The 24335-nt window shown below is 38.2% G+C and overlaps 2 protein-coding genes across 3 annotated transcripts; one reads left to right on the top strand and one right to left on the bottom strand.

The window, feature by feature from the left end:
- Window positions 1-15129: 15129 nt before the first annotated feature.
- On the top strand, window positions 15130-20362 carry LOC147557812 (sorting nexin 2B-like). Of its 2 annotated transcripts, XM_086659414.1 has the most exons (5): window positions 15130-16742; window positions 16835-17044; window positions 17326-17586; window positions 18475-18561; window positions 19795-20362. In XM_086659414.1, exons 1-5 carry the CDS (start codon window positions 15393-15395, stop codon window positions 19876-19878), a joined length of 1992 nt encoding a protein of 663 aa, XP_086515540.1. In that variant the 5' UTR covers window positions 15130-15392; the 3' UTR covers window positions 19879-20362. The 2 variants fall into 2 exon arrangements, with proteins under 2 accessions (XP_086515540.1, XP_086515541.1); XM_086659415.1 differs by lacking the exons at window positions 18475-18561; window positions 19795-20362 and adding an exon at window positions 17770-17939 and having other exon boundaries at window positions 15136-16742; window positions 17326-17667.
- Window positions 20354-23409, bottom strand: LOC147557811 (probably inactive leucine-rich repeat receptor-like protein kinase IMK2). Its single transcript, XM_086659412.1, has 2 exons — window positions 21311-23409; window positions 20354-21165 (listed from the first exon to the last, which is right to left on the bottom strand). Exons 1-2 carry the CDS (start codon window positions 22941-22943, stop codon window positions 20573-20575), a joined length of 2226 nt encoding a protein of 741 aa, XP_086515538.1. The 5' UTR covers window positions 22944-23409; the 3' UTR covers window positions 20354-20572.
- Window positions 23410-24335: the final 926 nt, after the last annotated feature.

Here is a 24335-nt window from a genome sequence, read left to right as displayed (position 1 = left end):
CCAAGATTGCCAACAACCATCTTAAAGGAGCTACCCCAATTTCTTCCTCATATATTTATATACTTTAATGACTTTATTATTTAGTCTAGAGCTTAAATTAAAAGAAAAGGACATGAAGACATTAGAACCTTGTACAAGAAACCATTGAGAAGAAAATGTTAGTTACCTTTTTTCCTTAACTAATATTTTATTAATACCACGAAAGAGATGTCTTAACTGGTTGGTTAATATAAATACTACTAAAAAGATCCGTATCCAAAAGTAACTAAATTTTAAGTAGGCGGGGCTGTCAACTAAACAATTTTAGATTATTCACAAAAGATGAATTTCTTATATAAAAGAGACGCCCATTTATGGAGACATCTACATAACAACATTTATACCAGAGATAGTCAATCATTCCTCGATGAAGAGAAGAATTTTTCATCGCAGTATATATATACTATGAGCAGTGCTACACATGCACGAACCGGTGAAAACCTAGTGTACACCATTTAGTTGTACAGAATGTGAGTATATGACTAGGCAATAATCAGAACCTACTAACTTCCATAAAAAATGCTACTCTGTGCTACTAGTTCTACAGTACGAATTGATGCCGCACCATTGATATGCAAATGTAAGGAGAAAGGTGTTACGTAATTGTTGTAGGTAATTATTTTAGACGTGTTGTGCACCCTAGAAAGGTGTGTAATTAACTAAATTGGTTTAAAGTTAGATGTGGAGATAAGTTTGACTCAAGGTGAAGTGGGTGTATTTTTTCGGCAAATGATATTAGTTGAGAGATTAACATTTGATCCATATCTGTCTCTTCCTTTACACTTTCACACGCTTTCTTTGAAGGCAAGAAAGAACCAATTACAATCTATCTTGTTAGCGTGAATGAGTATAAACCTACAAGACTCTCCCCTTTAAGGAAGTACATATCATCTGAGAGAGAGAGAGAGAGAGAGAGAGAAAGAGAGTGTTCGGTAGAAAATTAAGAGGGAAGAAAATTACTTAGGTAAGGTAATTAGATGACGATCGACAACTAAGACTAGGTAACTAATAACCTATGCCTATTGTAGTTGGACCATCATGACTTATTCTGAGGATTTCTCACTAAAAGTCTAATATGGAGTAGCCATGATTAGAGAGAGCAAAATTTAAACTTAGGTAAAGAATTTGTCCGTCAGCAAATTTCCCTCTTTAAAACAACATAAAAGGTCCATAAGATTACCCGGATCCCAGCATTTTCTTGAAACTCAGCTGCAGAAGCAACAGCAGAACAAGAAACATTTCCTGTAAAATTGAAGTGAAAAAGAAAAGAAGATAACTTAGGTCATATTCAGATCCTTTATAAATCCAGAACCGTATACTATGTATTAACTATTAAGTCCACCAGGAAAGAAAGCCTGATGAGAATTTTGCCCCTCAAAAATATATACATTTATAAGGTTATCCTTCATAGATGCCGGATGAGGATTCTATAAATATTAACATAAAACACTCCCCTACCATACTAATTCTCATGTAGATTTATCTTACTGTCATGAGTTTTAGTGTTTTAATCCAATGACAGGAGAAACGTTTGGGTTACCACAAACACCACTTTTGCGTAATAGTCGTCATTATTAGCCAAGATAAACGAATTTGCTGCTTATATTTATGTACTAAACGTACATACTAGACCGTCATGGTTTTTGTGTACACGGTTCAGATCAAAGCTGATATTCCGTACGCTTGTATAGTTCCTCACAGTATTACTACTTGAGATATGATCATACAAATTCGGATGCACAAGTTAGTTCATGCGCATGATAATGGATAATACTTTTTTACTCACTGCAGTAATTGGAACTCGGGGATTCTCGAGATAGATATAAGAAAACTATATTAAATTAGAATTTTGCATCTCAACGCGTAAGCAGAACTGTTTCTCTGTGCAGGCAGGCATCATTAAGAAGGAACTACGCCCAACTCCCAAGTGTTTCCACTACTTCTATTTTTTGAAAGGAAACACATTGTTAAACAACCAAAGGGAAAAGAATTTACAGATGTACAATCTGCCATCAAACACGCAAACAGAGAATCCTGAAAAGGGTTATCAGAAAACAATCGAGCTAGCATGCTAGAGGATCACATATGTCAATAGAACCAAATATTTATGGGAAGGAAACAAATCATAGATTCAAAGTAACACATATATATATACGTGTGTGTGTGTGTGTTAATATCGCAAGTGGCGTATTATATCCATATACCAACACTTAGTGACACTATAACCTGATAACGTTTGGAGGAATACCTATAATTGAGTGCTGCAATTGTCCCAGAGTGAGAGCACTTTCATGATTGTCTGCCAAAATACGTAAAGCGGAAAAGACCAAATTAGCGTCTCTTTAAACATGAAAAGCAAAAGAAACAGGTTCTTTGATACCATATGCCTGTTGTTGCTTCACAAATGAACAATGGTAACTGTCAAACTTCGAGCGGATTTATCCATAGAATAACGTGGACAAGCCTTTTCACGTTCCCTTTTAAAGTGGCCTAAATAAGTTTGAATTTCGCCGTTGTTTAGCCCGGGGGTATATCCATAACTTAAACCAACTCCTATATATATCTCATAATTAAATGGTTTTGTCCAAAAAGGCCAAGAGAAAGAACCTTAAAAAGGCCATGAAACTCCAACTACCTTTACCTTATTTAGTACTTCTAAATTAGGTTTGATAAATCTTTGGAGGTTCTCAAAACTTGAATGCAAATACCCAATACCTCTTGGTGCTCAGAAGGTGTAGAGGCTCAAGTGGGTTCAACCAAATTATAAAATCTGTATTTTGTTGAGTGTGTTTGTACTAAATCAAAAGTGGAATTAAGCTATCAAGCAATGAAGAAGGTCCCAAGAAACAAAGGATATCACTACAATCAGATTGGAAATACTAGTAAAACAGAAATCATTTACTTGTAGAAACCCTATGATAAATGCAGCACATTAGGGTAACAAGATAATGATCTCAAACAAGAAAGCAGAGATTTTGAGTTCAAAATGAAGCAAGCGGAAAGTAGGGTACCTTGAGAGTAAGGAGGTGGTGTTGAGCTTCAAATCATTACTGAACTTTAAGAAAATCAACTCCTTCCGGAATGCATCGATACAGTTTATCCACTTTCCTTTGGATGGTTCCCGGATGAAATCAACCCAAAATAGAGTTTATTATGGGAAATAATATTAGGTTAAAATATCTACTCATAATAGAACAGAAGGAAAATTGATGACAGGCTCAAACATATTGTCCAGCCCTCGTTTCCAAAGTTTACAATATAGTCTTTCAACTTTATAACTGGAAACAAAATTAGATACTCATCATTTTTCAAGTTTACAATATAGTCTTTCAACTTTTTTTTTTTTTTTTTTTTTTGTTGACAGCAACAGAAAAAAAACACGAAATTACAACCCCAGATCCTGCCTCATCGCCTTTCTAGAGTTCCACATACGTCTAACTTTGTGTCTTCGACCCCACTTGGCCAGTTGATCTGCCATAATGTTAGTTGATCTGGGACTGAAAAGAAATTGAACTTGTGTGAAGTTACTGCATATTAAGCTGATGTTATCCCTGTGAATCTTTGATTGCCACTGAATGTCTTGTTTCTGGTCCCTAAGATGAGATATGAGATTGTCACTTTCCACTTGAAGATGTGTTATGTTGAGATCCGCTGCCCATTTGGTGGCCTGGAGAATCGCAATACATTCACATTCCTCTGCAGACTGTCCCCTGATTGTGTCGGCCATTGCAATTATGAATTCCCCATTCTCATCATGGATGATGCAGCCTATACCGGCTGGATCTAAGTAACTAGTGAAGGAGGCGTCCACGTTGATTTTGAGGAAAGGCGGTGGCGGAGGACTCCATATATGTTGCTCGGGTTTCAAGGCGTGCTTTTTTCCAGCTTGAGTATTGGTGACGAAACTCTGAATCATTTGAATCACTTGTTGTGGAGAATAATCTTTATTACCAAAGCTTTTTTCACATCGCACTTTCCAAATAAACCACATAATTTTGCTCATCAATGTGATTTTGGTTTCCTCTAGAGATTTCCAAACCAGAATCCAATCAAGTACCGTCGAGAAGTTGCTAGTTCTGATATTAAAATGGAGCCAAATAGCTCTAGTGAAATTACAGTGCAGCAGCAGATGCGATAAGGATTCCCGTTCCTCACAGAACGAACAAGTATAGTAATTGCCAATGAATTGCCCAATTTTGTCTCTCACCGGGAGACTATTAGTGCAGCATTTCCAGAGGAATAATTTGATCCTCGGGATGGTTTGAATATACCAAATAAAGTTCCAATTGGTTTTCTCGTAGTTCAGAGCGTTAAGTCGTAGATGCGAGTACATCGATTTAATCGTGAAATTATCAGATTTAGTTAACGGCCAAATCATGACATCATCAGTCTGAGGGTGCAAATTAATGCTAAGAATAGCATTTCTAATGTGTTCCGAGAAGTAAGTTTCTAGCAGGTCAACATTCCACCTATCATGAACAATCAAGTCAGCCACCTTATCAAAGGGGCAATTGTTTACATTAGTTAATGGGGGAGCATGGTTGGGAATCCAATAGTCAGCCCAAATATTAACATTCGAACCCTTGTTAACATCCCAGAATATGAGATTCTTTATCTTGCTTAGTGGTTTAGCCAGAGATTTCCAGAACCAAGAATGGTTTTGTTTAGGAGGGGTCGGATGGTTATCTTTCGGGAAGTATTTAGCTTTAAGAAGACGGACCCAAGGGGCATTAGGGGTTTTATGAAGCCGCCAACTAAGTTTACTGAGGAAAGCCTCATTATCAAGGATAGGTAGACGGAAGCCGAGCCCGCCATAGCAGCGAGGACGGCAGATCGAGGACCAGTTGATAGTATGAATCGATTTGCTTTTTCCCCACCAAAAGGACCTTTGAATGGTCTCGATGCGCTTGCTGATCCCTTTAGGGATAGCAAAGCATTGCATCTGGTATCGGGGAACAGCCGCTGCAACCGTCGAGATGACAACTGAGCGACCAGCTTGGGAAAGAAGGTTGGTTTTCCACTTAGAGAGTTTATTCTGAATTTGGTCAATCAAAGAAGAAAAAGCTTGCACCTTTTTAGCGCCAATGAAGAGTTTAGACCCGAGGTACTTGTCTAGGGAGGAGGCTTGGTGCACTTTGAAGGCTTTACTGATCATACGTTTGAACTTTGGATGGGTATTTTTAGAGAAAAAAACAGTGGACTTGTTGTAGTTTATAATTTGCCCAGATTCATTGCCGAAGACGCTCAGAATGTTTATCAGAGAGGAAATATTATCAAGCGTGTTACGGCCAAAGATGATGCAGTCATCGGCGAAGAGAAGATGGTTGAAGTTGAAGGCGGAGCGAGAAACAGAGAACCCCGAAAAGGTGAAAGGACTATATGGGGAGTCGAGAAGTCGGCTCAGGCCCTCCATGGCGATCGTGAAGAGGAAAGGGGATAGAGGGTCCCCTTGCCTCAATCCTCTAGAGACATTGAAGGAGTTGCCAGGGCGACCATTGATCAAGACGGCCATCGAGGAAGAGGAGATACAGGAATGAATCAGACGAATCCAATGGGGGTCATAACCCAGCTTAGTCATGATTGAGAGCAAATATGACCATTCAACGCGATCAAAAGCCTTAGACATGTCAAGTTTCAGACCAAAATAGCTTTTAGAGCCACGTCTAGACTTGAAAGAGTGGGCAACTTCCTGGCTAATAATGATGTTGTCCGTGATCTGACGACCCGGAACATAAGCAGCTTGGTAAGGCGAAATAATATCTGGAAGCGTAGTTTTGAGGCGATTAGCAAGAATCTTGGTGATGATTTTATAAGTGGTATTAAGGAGACTGATGGGACGGAAGTCCGTCGTAGACTGCGGGGATTTGGTTTTAGGGATAAGGCAAATATGAGTATGGTTAGAGCCCGGGGGGAGAGAGGAGGAGCGGAAGAAATTTTTAACCATCTGGATGATATCATGTTTGACTGTCTCCCAATTCGATTGGTAGAAGAAAGGAGGGAAACCATCCGGGCCCGGGGCAGCCTCGGGCTTAAGAGAAAAAATGGCATTACGAATCTCATCATCATTAGGGGTTGTAGTAAGAACCAGATTTTGGAGTGGCGTGATTTGTGACTGGAACAGATTTTGGATGATCCCCGCATTACCCGATGGGGAAGAAGTAGAAATGTTTTTCAAAGTGTCGGAGAAAATTTGGGAGATCTCAGAGGGATCCGAACACCAGGAATTATCCGCTCTTTTAATGGAGGTAATTTGGTTTTTCCGGTTTCTGGTAATAGCCTTGGCGTGAAAGAATTTCGTATTACGGTCTCCAAGGAGGATATTAGCTTCCCTAGATTTTTCCTTCCAAAGACTTTCCTGTTGGTTATACGCCTCTTCAAGCTGGGAGTAGAGGGAGAGGAGAGATTCAGGATTAGTGTTGGACTGGATTGAGGCGACAAGTCTCTTAATACGGTTTTCGATGTGCCCAAAAACCGTTTTATTCCACTTAGACAATTTAATGGCCAGAGAATTAAGCTTTTGTTGAATGAGAGTGGGAGTAGGAGGCCAGTTTTCCTGAACGAATGCACTGCAGTCCGGATGAGACATCCAAGTGCGGATGAATTTGAAGGGTTTGCTGCCTGAAGGGGAATAAGGTGTGGTAGTAAGCAAGATAGGCAGGTGATCCGAACCAACACCAGGGAGGTGTTGCACTCTAGAATGTGGGTACTCCGACAACCATGACAGGTTAGAAAGGGCACGGTCAAGGCGTTCCTGAACAAGATTGCCTTTGAATTGTCTATTAGACCAAGTGTAAGATGGGCCGCTGAAACCGAGATCCTGGAGGCCAAACTCATGCGTGAAGGTCAAAATTTTCTTAGCATAGTGGGGGAGGGGTTTGGGTAGGCCACTTTTATCCGAGGGGTGCAATATAGCATTGAGATCCCCAATTATAGTCCACGGGTGTTCAGGAGTGGTGCGGAGGGAACTCAACAACTCCCACGGTTTAAGTTTGTTGGTACTGTGCGGACAACCATAAAAGCAAGTCACCACTAGTGGTACCAGAGACCCCGGGATGGAAATGCTAGTATGTATCATGTTGTTGTCCTTGTGGGTAATCTTGAGGTCAATGTCTAGGAGCCAGAACAGGGCCAAACCTCCCCCTTTATTGACTGGTTCAACCGTTGTCTTATTGTAGTTAGATTGAAGATTCAAAAGTTTATCTAGATTAATGTTCAAACATTTGGTTTCGGAAAGAAATATCAGGTCAGGTTTGTGCTCCCTAATAAGATTCCAGATATGCTTGCGGTTGAGGAAGTTACCACAACCCCTCACGTTCCAAGCGAGGATAGTCAAGTTGGGAAGGGTTTGCGAGTCGGTAGAGCTATTGGGCCGGGCAAGGTGTAAAGTGCCGGGAGGGGACAGAATCGGGCCCCCCGGGTCCAAAGAGGTCTCCAAATGGTGAGTCATCTAAGCTAGGCCAGGCCGGAAGGCAAAGAGAACTAGAGAAGAATAACCGAAAACCGAAATACACTAAAACAACCAAGTCCAAACAGGAACAAAAAAACAAAAACAGAAAGGCCTAACGGCCACCAAACAACTAACCCCTAAAACACCCGGTACACGTAGCAAGAGAGCCAAAAAGGCCCAGAACCGAACTCACAAGGAGGTAATTCTAAAGGCACCACCCAGGCAAAACTCTCTTGCTTGTGTACCCGATAGAGACCAACGAAACCGAACAAGCTAATCAGAAAAGAAACAAACCAAAACAAAAACAAACAAACAGGAACCAGAAAGACTATCGGCACCGAGATTAGGCAGGTGGGATTACGGCACCCTCCGCACCCTGAGCGACGAGAATGTCTAAGCTTCGGGACAGAATACTTGATTCCTCTAACAGTTGACGCGCCTCTTGGTTAGCCAGCAGACTGGAATGGTAGGAAGGAGAGTCGGTTGATTCGTCTGATGAACTGATAGATTGGTGGGATGGGCTGGATCTGACCCTCTTGCCAGTGGTTGAAACACGAAGAGAAGAATGATTTATATGATTAACAGGGGATGAAGGAGGAGCTCTAGGTAGGGGTTCTTCGGGGGGGAGAGAGATAATGGCTTCCTCGATATCCTCCATGGGTTCGTAGCTAGAGTCATCGTCAGCATCCGACTAGAGCAAAGGGGTCTGATCTGGGCAGTGTCCAATGGGGTGTTCGATGATCCTGCATGATTGACAAATAGCCCCAGGAAATTTTTGGTAGCTAATGTTGAAGTTACATTCAGTGTCGACAAAGAGAAGGTTAATTACAGCCAAGAGGGGAGTGCGGACATCATAAAGAAAGTGGACCTTGATAACTTTGTTGTTGATGAAGCCGAGGCTCCTGGGTTTGATCTCGATGATCTTACCCATCCTCTCAAAGATAGTATCCAGATCCTCCTTATTCTGTATGGCTAATGGCAGCTTATAGAGGGTGCACCACATGGGCTCGTAGTACAAGTCATCTGTACTTTCCGTAAGAGGAAAGTCTACCTGTTTGAGCACAAGAAGCATCCCTCTCACGATCCAGGGCCGGCCAAAGTTAATAGCGTTGAGAATGAGAAGGCTTTTCGGTTTAATGAGAAAGGTGTTGACCGGACCTGCGACCGGAGCGTAATGGCAGTCCCGGAAGAAAACAGAGAGCGGGTACAACAACCTCCTGAGTTGAACGAGGGTGGCCTCCTCTGGACAGCACCAACGAGCCACGAAGCCTTGAGAGATGGCTTGGACTTCATGGTTAGTAGAGGGCTTCTGATATTTCAAAGAGAGATGACCTCTGGGAGCAACTGCGAAGTGGGTAGCCATGAATGGAAGAAGAGAACTGATGATAATAGGGTAGGGGAGAGGAGAAAATACCAAGGAGATGAGGGGAGTGATGAAGTAGAGGGGGAGGAACCAGAAGTATTTAAAGGCTAACAAGAGAAGAGATAAGAAGAGGAAGTCCCAAAAGATGATCGCCATGCATGCTCAGGGATTGGGTGGTGCCAACCACCCGCCTTGACTACTCGCCGGACAAGACTCTTGACATACTAGAGAGAGAAAAAAACCAAAACCAGAGAGAGAAAGAGAGAGGGAAGAGGAGAGAGAGAGAGAGAGAGAGAGAGACGAAAGACAAACTATAAATCAAAACCAACAGGGAAGGATCTTTTGCGTGGGAGAGAAAGGAAAACGAAAAGAGAAAAGACGGGAGTTTAAACTGGCTTTAGGTGAGGGTACGTACCATAAATGAAATCGATCCGCGTGGAAGAAGAGGTCTCGGAAAACGTCGCTTGCCTGCTTTGAATGCTCCTCGATTAGATTTTCCGCCAATGTTCTCTTTGCCTTCTGGTGTATTCAATTGACTGCATGCAAAGTGACGACTGCTTGGGGAGGTGAACCGGTGTTGATTGGGTGAAGAGCTAATCAATGATTTGGTGGTGATGATGATACTCTGTCGGGTAGTATTGAAGGATATCTGTGTGATTTCCAAGAGAGAAACCAAGAAGAGTCCGGCGAGGAGTGAATGCTGGTTGCGGCGGGGAAGGTGGAAAGGAGAAAGAGAAGGAGGGCTGACGTCACTCCGGAAGTTCTCTCTCCTCAAAAAACCTATCAACCTCGTGAGGTAAGTCGTTCAAATCTTCAACTTGAGCTTCAAGATTACTACCCTTTTTTTTCTCTTCTCCTTTTTTAGTCTTTCAACTTTGTAATTGGAATTTTCAACAAAAAAAAAACTTTATAATTGGAAACAAAATTAGATACTGTATCATTTTTTAACTCGGACAAAATAAATTTCAACTTTATGTATATAATGAAATTAGAAAAATTAACTTTCATTCGTGCAAAACAAAGCAACAGTATAATACCATAATTTGATATCCAATATAATTTGATATCCTAAGAGGTATAACCCGTGTCTCGCGCCTCGCCTTTAGGAATATGAAATAGTATATTATTCCTAATTTCTTTTATATTGATATTCTAACCGGTATAATTTCTTTTTGCTTCACCTTCATTTATGTGGGAAGTGGCAAAATAAATTTTGTTTTAATGGCAAAATTTGAAATTTCAACTTATTAATGGAGTTTCACTTTTCTAGAGCATGAATTTATTCATATAATGAAAATAGGAATATAATATTTGGAGACCCTTTCTTTCCACCAAAGTTCATTTTCACGAAATCTCTCTCGCTCACTCTCTCCCTCTACATTGTTCTTAATCCGCTGAAACCCTTTCTTGAAAGAAGTCTTGACTTCTCTCATGAAATCTCGGTGTATAACTGGAAAACATTTTCTTTCTTGAAAGAAGTCTTGAAACGGTGGTGAACTGGACTATGAAGAACGAGTTGAACTCACTGTGCAAAGCTGATTCGAGGTTATTAAAATATTCTCTGTTACCATTTCAACTTTTCCCTACCCAATTGATTACTTTCCCTGCTGTGATTTTTCTTTTATTTTGGGGGCGGGAGAGAAAGAAAGGGTTTAAGTTGGGCAAGGGTTTTAGAGAAAGTTTCTATTTGTTAATTTTTTGCTCTCAAATCTCAAGTATTTATGGTGACAGCGTTGTTTGAAGTCCGACAATAAGGAGTTGAGTACTCAATTGAATCAAATCTACTCAGATTTCAATTGAACTTCAGTTTAAGGGTTTAGCTTAACTCTTCACTTTCTCTTCAGTTGAACTTCAATTGAATCAATTCTACTCAGATTTCTGGTGAGTATTCAATACTTGCTTTGATTCTTCGTCTTATTCTTTTTTCTTAAAGTTGATGATGAAATTATTCTTACTGATTTTTCCTGTGTGTTTATACTACTATAGAGATTGACAAAATATTCGTTCATTACTTGAAGAAACAATTAATGACCTAATTTCGTATGGTCTCTTCTCGTAGCATCTTCATTTAATTCCTAGCAAGTGATGATGATGAATAAAACGGAGTCCTGCCCGAATAGTTGTAGCTAGATTTTTTTTTTGTTGAAAAGTAGTAGCTAGATATTATGGGAAAAGAAGCATGTTTAAAGAATCGTTTTTACAATTGACCCAGATTGTCCTGCACTATTTACATCTTATATGTTCTTTCTTGATTTTCAAAGAATCTATTATGGCAACTTGATGTTCAGTTTGATTTCTTTAATAATTTCGGTGCATGTGATTGATGTAACTGCCTAGGGCACGGCTTATACCCTAATTGAACATAAAAAAAGTATAAACAATTCAATACATTTTTGAAATGCAATACCAATAAAAATTAAATAAAAATTTTATGACATGTTGGTTATGTTAAAGTGATTTTCACGAAAGCTTCAAAGTTCTTGGAACTATTGAAAAAATATGGAACATGAAAGTTATAGTTCTCAAACTTTTTGAAAGATAAAAGTTCTGAAAAATTTAAAAAAGGATCGGGCCAAACGCCAAAAAAAAGAGGGAAATAAGAGGACGACCCATGTCAGAGTAACACTTAGGAGCAGGTCCAACGGGTCAAAAGGGACACGAAATTACAATTTTGGACTTCGTTTCTTGAAATATTACAAAAGATGTCCCTCTCACAAAACCCGTGCAAATCCACAATCTTTCTTTTCTAGCGCGACACGTGTATTTCTCACCCTTCTCTCTTCCCAATTTTTATTTTTTCACGTCTTTTAATTGAGTTTCCCTCTCCCCTTAATTCTCCCCCGTAAATTCTCTCTAACTACTTTACATATCTCAATCTAACTACTTTATCTCTCTCTATCACATGCCTTTAATTGCAACTGAAGGACTAAAAAAGGCACGCTTGTAAAGAAACAAGAACTCTCAAACTACTGTTGTGGTTTTTTTTTCCCTTACCAGTCTTAACGACTTTTAGCCTCTCAAACTTTCTCTCCTTATATGTTGGCATATTTTTTTTAAGATTTTATTGAAAACTTATAGGATATCTTGTTATTTATATTACATAAATAAAATATTTTACACATGCCTTCCAAAATATAAATTATTTTACTGAAAACTTATGGGACATTTTGTTATGTACAATACATATATAAAATGTCCTAAACATTCCTTCCAAAACGTAAACTATTTTACTAAAATTTATAGGACATTTTGTGTTGTACACTACACTAGACATTACCCGTGCCTCCGGCACAGACGCTTCTATTATACACTTTACGTATTATAAAGTGGTGAATCTTTCGTCATCAGAATGAATGGTCTTTAATTTGCAACGGCAATCTTTCTGTAATCATAATTATTGCATCTCCTCCAACTGACACAGATCAAACAAAAAATTTAGGGGAAGGTCTTCAAAAATAAATTATAAAATACAAACAAATACATTTGTTAAAAATTAGAAGTGGTTGCGGTAATTATAGATTTCAAAAAACAAAAAGTTCTACACAATGTGTAACAAATCATGGTCAGATACTCTTCATCAGCTTCTTCCAATTTCTCTCTTCGACTTTGTTTAACATGTGTTGATTTTAATAGACAAAGAAGTTATACAGTTGATAAAAAATACGATGAAGTTGACTTTTTGTGTGTGTGTGTGGGGGGGGGTGGGGGGAGGGGAGAAATAAGGAGTCATAAAAAGTATAAGCATAATTTGTTACCATTATGTTTTAGGTGGCTTCTTCAATTAGTCGGTAATGTGAATGAACGATAACTATGTAGCCCTATTCCTAGAAGATTGACCAAAAACTCCATATCCACACTATAAGAAATCCCAGAAGAGTCACAATTGCGAAATTTCTGTCTTGCAAATTTGGATTTTACTAATATATAAACAAATATAGGTTCTCCACCACCTCATACGAAAACAAGCAAACTTCTACATTTCTTAATTATCATGAATTAGTATAGAGTGATTTGTTTTCTTTGTTTTATCATCTCTATATAAGTTTTTTCATATTACCCACGGACAAAAACTAACACTGATCCCACAAGTCAAGGTTTAAAGTGTTCAAAAGTTTTATCAAAAAAAAAAGTAATTTTAAAGATATTTGTTCAAAATAAACAAAGCTCGTTCTTAATTCGGTACAGAAGAAAACTTCATATGATGTCTCCTAAATAATATAATTGTCTTCCCTATTCTTGTCTCTTGATTCTGAATAACCATCATCCTGTAACACTCTCTTCATAAAACCCACCAAACAATTAAACAAGAAACACGGTAACATAACAATCAAGAAGCCATAAATGAAACAATGAAAAAGGTAGTAATTCATTGTAGTTGATCTGCAAAGAATCGAAAGTGTTGTTAGATTATCGGACTCCAAAATCTAAACCTGTAGAGAGTAATAAAGATGTTTTGATTGACCAAGTCTTTATTTTCGAAGATTTTTTTAAGATGCCCCAAAAAATCCACCTAAGAAATCAATAAAGCTAATTGAATCATTAGTTATGATGAATAAATAACATCTTTAATTTGATTGGTTGGATAACTATTATCGAATGTGAATTCAGATATCTTAGAGCGAGCACCTCCCTCTATTCTCTTCTACGTTATTGTTTCTTTCTCTCTACTTTCTCTCTCAATTTTCAATCAGAAATTAAACCTACAAAAATTCATTAATTTATCAACAAAAACCCATTAATCAATCAAAGATTAAACATCATCAAGAAAATGAAAAACCTAGATTTGGTTTTTAGGTCTTCAAGCTTAAGGTCTCTAGGTTTTGTTGAGATGAAGAAACCCTATATTTGGGACGAAGAAGCCTTAGACAAGGAATCGAGTTTTATGAGATTTAGAATGAAAAACCTCAACCATGTCCCTCGGACTGGGCCTAGTCCAAGACCAGCCGAACTGGGTTACTCGATACCCAAAACATGGCCTCAGACTGGGCTTAGTCCATGGCCAGATCAGGTTGGTCTCTTAACGCCTTCTTTTTTCTTCTCGTATTGGATTTATTTCACTAAATACCTGCCATGGCAAAGAAAAGGGGGGGGGGGCTTACGCTTTACACCCAATCATTCCGGATAACGCTTGCATCCTCTGTCTTACCGCGGCTGCTGGCACAGAGTTAGCCGATGCTTATCCCCCAGATCTGTCATTGTTGTGCACTCTAAGATTGTGCAGTAAGGGTCGGAGAAGGACAATCAATCATTCTTAAACCCACCATTCTTAAGACCAAATCAGACATGACAGTCCAACTCATTTTGGATAGAGCCAGTCCGAAGAAAGACCGCCTACACTGGTCGGGATTTGACCACGCTCAAACCCTTTAGATGTTCCCACTCCTTGCTGATGAAGTATCTATATCTTGAAGTATCTATATCCAGGGGCGGATCCATGGGGGTGCGAGGGGGTGCGGCCGCACCCCCTGGATCCGCCCGAAGAAAAATTATAATAGTAGTAGTAGCAAATTGTTTTTGTATATATACAGGTATAAAACATAGATATCTTCTCATGTATAGCAATAACACAGAAGATGACTTGGCTTAGTGGTTTAAGAGATGACCTGACTATGGTCACAACCTAGAGTGCGTGAGTTCGAATCCCTCTACGTGTGCTTTCATCAAAAAAAAAATATATTCAATCGTGTGTACCTAGATAACATCTTGTATAGCTTGGCCCAATGATTGAGGAGTGTAGTTGTGGGAGAATGAGACCCTAAGATTTGAGTTCGAGTCCCACTGTAAGCAATTTGAAATATTTTAACTTTTATATATAAAAATCTTTTTAAAGCGTTACACATCGAATTATCCAATTCAACTACCCTAAACCCTATAAAATTCAATTCATCTACTCTAAACCCTATAAACTTCAACCCATCCACCATAAATCCTATATATTTTAAAAGAAATTTTATCATCTTTAAGAATTGATCCTGGACTACGCTCAAGTTATGAATCCAAATACAGAGATGAAATTCGTAGATACTATTTACAACGTGGTCCATTTCAACCAAAAAACCACAATTTCCCCAAAAAAAATTTTAGTAAAATTAAACTCTCGTAGAGGTCAATTGCGTTTGTAATCGTTGATGTAATAATATAATTAATAAATATAAATATTTTATTAATTATTATATTTGAAAAAAAAAATTTAAGCATATAAATCCGCACCCCCTAAGTGAAAATCCTGGATCAGTCCCTGTCTATATTTATATATAATGTTAAAAGAAATGTCAATATCAACACCACCACACCACAGGAACAATGATTTCATTTGGCGGGAGTGGTGAAGGTAGGTGATGTTGTATAAATCATCATAAATCCATAGTAGCTTCTGGTGTAAATACTAACACCTCCCCAACCCCAAGCAACAATGATTTCATTTTGCCCTAAGTGGTAATTAAGAAGCCATCCGTACTCTTTTATCTAGATGATTACAGTATTATCTTGTTAAGCTACTAACAATGTTTAGTACAGTCAAATCTTCAGCAATTAACGGTGCCGATGCGAAGACTAATCCGTTTACTTTCTGTTAATCGTAAACCACCTGATCAGACGTACATCCCAAGACCACGTGGGCAACCAAACTCCAACACCTCTTCCTTCATCTTCTTCCTTTTTTTTTTCTTCATTTACAATTTTACAGATAAGAATAAGAAGAATCAATTCACACCTCGGCGCAAGTTAGCCCCTCAAACAACCGGGATCCTGAACCACGCCGCTGCTTTACCTATTTTATTCCATTGGATTTCTATAATAAAATTAGGGTTTTCATTGTTGATTCAAATCGAAAAAACAAATATGATGAGCTCTGAGAATCAGGGCTCTGAAGAAACCCATCTACACGATTCTCATGAAGAAATGGAGAATCTTGTTCTCGATGAACCTTTCAATGGAAACTCTTTCTCTAATTATCGAAGCGTCATGTCTTCTCTAGCTGAATCTCACCATCCATTAGCTGCTCCAGTCGTTGGTGAGGATCATTTTCTCTCTCCTATTAAACTCAATCAAGATCATCGTAGAAACCCTAATTTATCAGAAAACTCTTACTTAGAACCACCATCATATGCTGACGCAGTGTTTAGTCCTTTTGCTAATGACAACGGAAGTCATAGTGGAATTGAAAGCCCTAATCAAGACTTTCAATCAAGTTCAGGAAGTTTATTTAGATCGGCTTCCTTGAGTTCTGATTACTTGAAGATTTCGGTTTCTAATCCACAGAAAGAGGCGGAGATCTCGAATTCTCTTGTTCCGGGTGGGAACACTTACGTGACGTATGAAATCACGACGACAACGAATATCCCTGAGTTTGGAGGATCAGAGTTTAATGTCCGGCGGCGATTCAAAGATTTTGTCACACTTTCTGACCGATTATCCGAGTCTTTCAGAGGTTACTTCATTCCGCCACGACCAGATAAGAATGTCGTGGAGAGTCAGGTTATGCAGAAGCAGGAATTCGTAGAGCAGAGACGAATTGCGTTAGAGAAGTACTTGTGTAGATTGGCAGCTCATCCAGTAATTAGGAAGAGTGATGAGTTAAGGGTATTTTTACAGGTCGAAGGGAAGCTTCCATTATTGACAACTACAGATGTAGCTTCGAGAATGCTCGATGGAGCAGTCAATCTCCCTAAACAGTTGTTTAGCGATTCTGCTAGTGTAATTGCTCCCCACGAAGTCGTTCAGCCAGCGAAAGGGGGAAGAGATTTGTTGAGAATCTTTAAAGAATTGAAGCAATCGGTCACAAATGATTGGGGAAGTTCGAAACCTCCAGTGGTCGAAGAGGATAAGGAGTTTCTGGAGAAGAAAGAGTTTCTGCGTGATCTTGAACAACAATTAATCAATGTATCTCAGCAGGTAAATCTACTAGTTATGGTATATTTGTAGTGGTGAAATTCTGCTTGATTCTATACTGTCCTCGGATTTTTACGTTTACGTTGGTATTACAGGCTGAAGGACTCGTCAAATCTCAGCATGATATTGGAGAAACAATGGGAGAACTAGGTTTAGCATTTATCAAATTGACGAAATTCGAGACGGAGGAGGCTATGTATAATTGTCAAAGAGCGCGAGCCAATGATGTGAAATGTCTGGCTACAGCCGCTGTTAAAGCAAGCAGATTTTATCGAGAATCAAATTCACAGACAGTCAAACATTTGGTACATTATGAACTTTTAGTGACTAATTTTGTGCAGTTTATCTCAATGTTCACAACTTAGTTTAGCAAACCAATCAACTTTGTATTTGAGGTCAATTGATGAAGCATGTGTTAGTTACTAATTTTTTCAGAATAGTAAGGTCCATATGCTACTGTTGTATATCATGCGATTTATCTAGCTTGATTTTTTCTAGGTCATTCATCAGATTGTGATGTAAAAGTGAGGTTTGCAGGATCAAGTATTTTGAGTTTAATCTTTTATCGGTTGTGATATCATTGCAGGATACACTTCATGAGTATCTGGGAATGATGTTAGCTGTCAACAGTGCCTTCTCAGACCGGTTAAGTGCTTTATTGACCGTACAGACTGTGATTTCGGAGCTGTCATCCTTAAATGCAAGAGCTGAAAAACTTGAGGTTGCATCGTCCAAAATTTTTGGGGGTGACAGAACTAGAATCCGGAAAATAGAGGAGTTGAAAGAAACCATAAGAGTAACTGAAGATGCAAAAATGTGTGCAATCAGAGAATATGAAAGAATCAAGGTAACAGCACTTCGTTTCTCGACTATTTTGATGTTCTTAACCTGTTAACCATTCATCTTTTAAATGCTAATGATTCAGTAAGTAACGTCATGTTTATAAGATCGGTTGAGGTTCTGCTTCATGACATGTAAACATTCCATAAAAAGTGTTATGGTAAGACAATTATTTGGGAAATGAAGTTAGTGTGCATTAACTTATTTCCTTATAGAACTCATTCACTTTCCACCAACAGAGAGGTTTTAGTGCTTTACTAACATACAGCTATACGACATCCTAATTTCGTCCACCTTAATATCAAGTTTCCAATATTGCCGTAGAGCTTAATATACGTAAATTGTAAAATAAACTATTATTTGGGCAGCTATACGACATCCTCACTTGCATGCATAAAAGTAGTGGTCTGTTACCACTGGTTTGGAGGATAAGATGTCACAAACAAAGTTAACCATCTTATGCACCCGCAACTCAGTAAAAGTATTTTATAAAAACCTCTTTCGAGGGCTTTAAAGCATCAAGTGAATGCTTACAATACTTCTTGTGCGAAGTTACAAGCTCCTCATATTTACCATATGGTTAGTGAGACTTTAGCATGACTTGCCTATACAAATTTCAGTGCATGCCACAATTTCAGTCCAAATAGTGCTATGCAACAATTTTATCCTGTAATGCCTCCAAGACATCATAACACTGGAAAGGTGCAAGCATTCGCGAATCACCAAGTGTCTTGGTCAGTTAGCTGTACGGCTAAGAAACTTGCCGTCTAATAATGCAATCTGCATTTGCTTTCATTCGAAATTAGGCTTGTGAAGGCGTCCACATTATCTGACCTTCATTTGTGAGCACTGCTTGCAGAATTTTGATTGTGACTTGGCGTTACTAAAATTTCAGGAGAACAACAGGAGTGAACTTGAAAGATTGGACAGGGAAAGAAGCCAGGATTTCCAGAACATGTTAAAAGGTTTTGTGATTAATCAGGTAATTATTCGAAGTCCTTGGATCTTTTTCTCATTTGGATTGTTATTTCCCTAGATTATTTGTTTCAATAAAGGTTAACATTGTTACCCATCGGAGGATTTGAGATTCTGACTCATGCCTTACAATTCATATTGGTGTCTTATTAATTGAATTTAGGGTTATTTAGACATCGACCCCGAGTTATTTAGCGATATTTGGACTGTACCCCCAAAATGATTATATGTATGGCCTTGCCCCCCATTCTCGATTTTTTCGTTAAATATTAGTTAAGTGGTTCACGTGCCAACCACATGTGTGACTTGTGACAAAATTACCCTTCATAAATATTCAGGTAATTTAGACATTTCCCCCCAACTATTTACTGATAATAGGCTTACACCCCAAAACAAAAATATGTTTAGGGTTGGCTCTCATTCTCAGTTTTTTCGTCAAATACCAATCAAGTAGTTCGCGTGCCGTTTCGTATTCCTCTTATTTTGTAGGTATTTAGAGATAGTTTTATGATGGAAAATTCATCCTAATCTGACATCATAAGAATCTAAGATCTCACTAAGCCAGAAATATTAAGGAAAATAGGTCACCCGAAGTCAAACACGGGTTCGACCTGTCTGGCTAGATAGATTAGATAGCCTACCGATGGGAAACATATAAAAAAGGCTTACCCCTATATCTGGTCGTCTAGTAAGTCTAGTTGATTAAAGAGATTAGAGAAGATCTCAGATATATAATTGTTAGATTAAATGTTTAGTTCTTAGTTAGATTTGTTACTTACAATATAAAAACTCATGCATGTGGTTGACACGCCCCTACTTTACTGATGTTTGACTGGAAAATCGAGAATGGAAGTCAATTTCATACATAGTTTTATTTTGGGGGTGTAGTCCTAAAATTTCTAATTAACTAGGGGTCAATGTGCAAGTAAACCTAAATATTTCGTGAAGGCTATATTTGTCATAAGTCACGCATGTGGTTGGCACGTGAACCACTTAACTGATATTTAACGGAAAATTCAAGAATGGGGGTCAACACCATACACATTTTCATTTTGGGGGTGTAGTCCTAATATCGCGAAATAACTAGGGGTCAATGTCTAAATAACCCTTGAATTTACAAGTGCACAATTGAAGCTATGTTACTGTTTGATAAAGGCCATGTAGCTTCCTCTCTGTTCCGTCGAAGTCCTAAAACTGTCTCTTTTTAAAGCTAAAGGACTATTGGATCCTTTTTACTCAGGTTGGATATGCGGAGAAGATAGCAAATGTTTGGGCAAAGGTTGCAGAAGAGACGAGCGGGTATGCGAAGGAGAGCAGCAGTTAAGATGCAATGGCATATAAATTTAGGGTTTGAAGTTTTTTGCCTCGCTCAGTCTGAACCTGCTATCCAGTTGAAGGAATTAGATGACACATATCATGGCAAAAAAAAGAATCAGTAGTGCATGATCGAAAGTTTCAAATCTAGCTGCACTTGCACCTGATCTTCTTGTGGCAAAATTACACATCCAAATACTCTTTTTTACTGTAAAGAACAGATTTTTAGAAGTTTACAGTTTATTACCCTAGTTCCCCAAATGAAATGGTATTGTTATTTCCTTTTCTCTGATCAATCTTGGGATGCTATTTGAGAAACAAAGAGTCTTCTGATATAGTACTTCCTTATTTTGTCGAAGATTTTAAAACCCTTTCCTGCAATTTTTACTGCATTTGAACTTCAAATGTTGATGTATATTATTCCATGCTGTAATATGTTATTTCGTTGTTGTTCATAATAGTAGAAGAATGAGAATGGAGGCATGTACTGAAAACTGAATGCTATTCACTTTAATCCGTAGTTTACAACATAATCATACTGAAACGAAAATGAAGGAAAACAGCTTTGACAACAAATTATTGATATCGTTGTAAAAATAAATGAAGGATAATTTTGAAATCGTTATTTGCATCAAAGTTCACTAATGAAAGAATTGATTTAGGACCTGTAACTGACTAAAAACGGAAATGTGCTAATTATTTATCTAGTCACCACCGTCTTCTCCGGAGCTTGTAGGTAGTTCCGGTTTAATATGTTCCAATTGTTGAAGTACTTCATGAACTTCAGGCCTTGCCGCTGGTGAGGGATCAACACAATGCAGAGCTAATTTCAATGTATTGAGTAATTCATCTCCACTATTAGCATCTCTCATGAGCTCCAAGTCGAATACTTCATTCGTCCATTCCTCGTTAACAATCGAGGCTACCCATTGAGGTAGATCTAGACCATTCATTGCCTCACCAGGAGATTTTCCTGTTAAGAGTTCCAACATGATCACTCCAAGGCTATACACATCGGTCTTTGTGGTTGTCTTCTTAAGCTTTGATAGTTCAGGTGCTCGGTATCCCAGGGCTCCTGCAGTTGCAACCACATTGGAATTGGCATTGCTAGTCATGAGACGAGATAGACCATAGTCTGAAATCTTGGCATTAGTCTGCTCATCTAGTAAGATATTTGCTGCTGTCAGGTTCCCATGTATAATGCTTTCATTTGTGTGAAGGTAGTTCAATCCACGAGCTGCACCGATGACTATGTTCATCCTTGTTGGCCAGTCAATTGGGGTCTCTGGCCCGCGGGCTGCACATATATTTCATGATCAGTAAGGTAAGAACAACTTATTCCGCTGGTGTACTAATTAATAAATTAGGCGGAGAAGTACCGATTACCAGTCATTAATTCAGCAAATTTAGAAACCAAATAGTAGCTAGTTCAGTCTAGTTACCGTGGAGGAAAGCTGCAAGACTTCCTTTTGGCATGAAATCAAAGACAAGAAGCTTCTCTCCTTTGGGACCCAAGTAGTAAGCTCTGAGAGAAAGAAGATTTTGGTGTCTGATCTTCCCAAGTACATTTACTTCGGCTTCGAATTCTTTCTGACCCTTGGCGATCTTCTCTCTCAACCGCTTAACTGCAACTTGACTCCCATCCTCCAATGTTGCTTTGTATATCGTCCCATAAGTACTTTTTCCCATTATCTCTGCAGTTGCACACAACAGGTCGTCGGCGGTGAACATCAAAGCCCCTTCAAAATGTACTAGTTTTCCTCCCATATCAGTACCTGCTTCTACTTCAGTTCCAACTGCTGGTGCCCCCTTTTGACCCGCATCAGAGACTTTTCGAACCGTATTATTAACATCCTTTGGTTTTGAAGAAGACCTTCTCTTGATCAAACAACAAATCCAAATAGCACATAATATAAGCAAAACTCCCGCCAAGGCTGCTGAAGCTATGATAATTATGGTTTTAGTACTCAATTTTCGACGCCCTTTTTTTGAAGTTGCAGGTGATAAAACTGGGGGAATTTGAGAAGGAGGGGGAGAAGAGCATGGAGTTGATACACTATAACCACAGAGTTGAAAATTTCCGACGAAAGAACTTGAGTTGAACTTTTTTGAGAGCAAAATGGGAACAGAACCAGATAAATTATTGAAAGACACATTGAAAGAACTGAGCTTGGGTAAGTCGGCAATTGATGTGGGAATATCACTAGTGAGATTATTTTGAGATAAGTCTAAGATTCGAAGCATCGAAAGAGATCCAATTTTGTTGGGTATGTTTCCATTGATCTGATTATGATTTAAGGAGATCTGTTCAAGCTTACCTAACTTGCTCAAAGAAGAAGGAAAGTTTCCAGTAAGAAGATTATGATCAAGTGTTAAAATCTGAAGCTGATAGAAGTTATTCTCCTTTGTCCCTTCTCCCCAAGTGTCAGGAACAGAACCAGATAGATTATTATTTTGTAGAGATAGAAAGGTAAGAGAAGGGGAGTGAGAAATACTAACTGGGATTAGACCACTTAGAGAGTTGAAGCTCAAGTTTAATCTATAAAGCTTAGAAGAATTTGCTATACTTTCAGGGATGATTCCAACAAGCAAATTGTTACTAAGATCAAGAGTTTGAAGCATAGGACAAGAACCAATGGAAGGAGGAATAGAACCCGAAAGGCGATTGTTAAAGAGCTGAACTCCTCTGAGATTAGGGAGGAATCCAAGAGAAGTAGGAATCATACCAGAAATAAAATTGTCATGAAGATTAAGCTTCCTAAGAGCTGATAATTGTCCGATTTTTTCCGATATTCGACCGCTTAATCCTTTCCAAGGAAGTTGGATTACAATAACTTGACCTTGAGCACATTTAATCCCAACCCATCCACCAGAACAAGCTCCAGAACCAGAATCATTCCAACTATTCAAAACCCCATGTGGATCAACTAAATCATGTTTGATTGCTTGAAGAGCTTGATAATTTGCTTCAGTCACAATAACACCATCCCATGACTGACCACCACAAGATATTATTGATTGAAAAGAGAATAAAAGTAATTGAAGAAACAAGAATAGATTAGTTGTTCTTTTCATTTGTATTTGTATTTGAAGAAAATGAAATGGGTATATCTGAAAAAATAAAAATTTATCTGATTTTTGATACTTGATGAATACTAATTAAGAGAAAATGATCATATATATGAACTTATTATTTGGGTTTTCTTGTGTTAGTATTCTCCTCTTGAGAATTTCTGGTTTGATTGAAGAGGAAGAATGAAAGATGAGTGAGAAAGTGAGAATGGGGATGAGAGGGAAATGAGATAGAGAGAGATAGATGAAGTAGTGAGGAATCTAGACACAAAGTGATGTGGACTGTTTCAGAGACTTGGTTGAACCTAACGGCTAGTTTTTATCTTATATTATTATTGACTAGTAGTAGTAGTGGGTGGTGGTAATAAAATTAGATTTTCTCAACGGCTCTTTCTTCTTGTAGTTCGGTCAAAGTAACATCATTTAATTACAGAACGTGACCCATCACGTGATCAGACCTATTTGCAAGGGCTTTAGTACATGCTTTTATGCCCATATGTTTATCACATTATATAATACTACTATGTTTAATTATAACATCTAACGGCTATTAGTAATAAAAAAAAAGTGTTGAGAAGCCTAATTATGTTTGCACGAGGAAGTGGGTGGCATTCTGTTTGTTACTCTTTTGTATACACTCTAAAATTTAAAGGGTTTTTTTTTTTCGAATTTATCCTCTTCTCTTTCAAATTTATCCTTTATTATCGTAAGTGAAGATAACAATTTTTCAATTGACGAATTCAACTGGCAAATAAACTTGTCTGCTCCAAGAGTGACAAATATATCTTCTCTTTGTCTTCAAATCTGTACATACTCTCGCGATCTTCAAATCTGTTTGTCTTCAAACCATCTTCACATTTTTATTTATCTCCAAAATCTTTCTCATCTTCCTATTTTTCCTGGCTCCCATCCTCAAATGTATCTTCTCTTTTCTCATAATCAATATTATGTTCTTTTACTACATTCCACATAATCTAAAGTTTCTTGCAGTGATTTGATTTAGAAGGATCCAAACTCATGTCCAAAAAACAACAAGACTTTAGGTCACCTAAATTATTCTCCGTAAATATATAAGGACTTCGGCCAATTAGTTTTGACAAGGGGCCGACTTTGTTTTAAATCTAAAAATTAATTTATTTGTTTTCTAATTCCTAACTTTCGTCTTTAACTACCTTCGATTTTCTTTTGCCAGAATAAACAGAGACAAAGAAATAGAAGAAGAACGAGAGAAGATAGAGGAAAAAAATATTGGCGGTGGTCGAAATTGGTGATGGTAGCCGAAGGAAGTGGTTGGACAAGGAAGATGAAGATTACGGACTAAAAATAAAACAATTCAATTTGTTGACTCAAAACAAGCCCCCAAATCAAATCAAAATAAACAAAGCTTTTATTCCT

This window comes from Eschscholzia californica, unplaced genomic scaffold (genome assembly GCF_041429995.1).
Source record: "Eschscholzia californica isolate CP2 unplaced genomic scaffold, dmEscCali1.0.p SCAF_2, whole genome shotgun sequence".
Taxonomy (NCBI): domain Eukaryota; kingdom Viridiplantae; phylum Streptophyta; class Magnoliopsida; order Ranunculales; family Papaveraceae; genus Eschscholzia; species Eschscholzia californica.
Note: the sequence above shows the minus strand (reverse complement) of the source record. Positions and strands in the feature narration are given on the sequence as shown.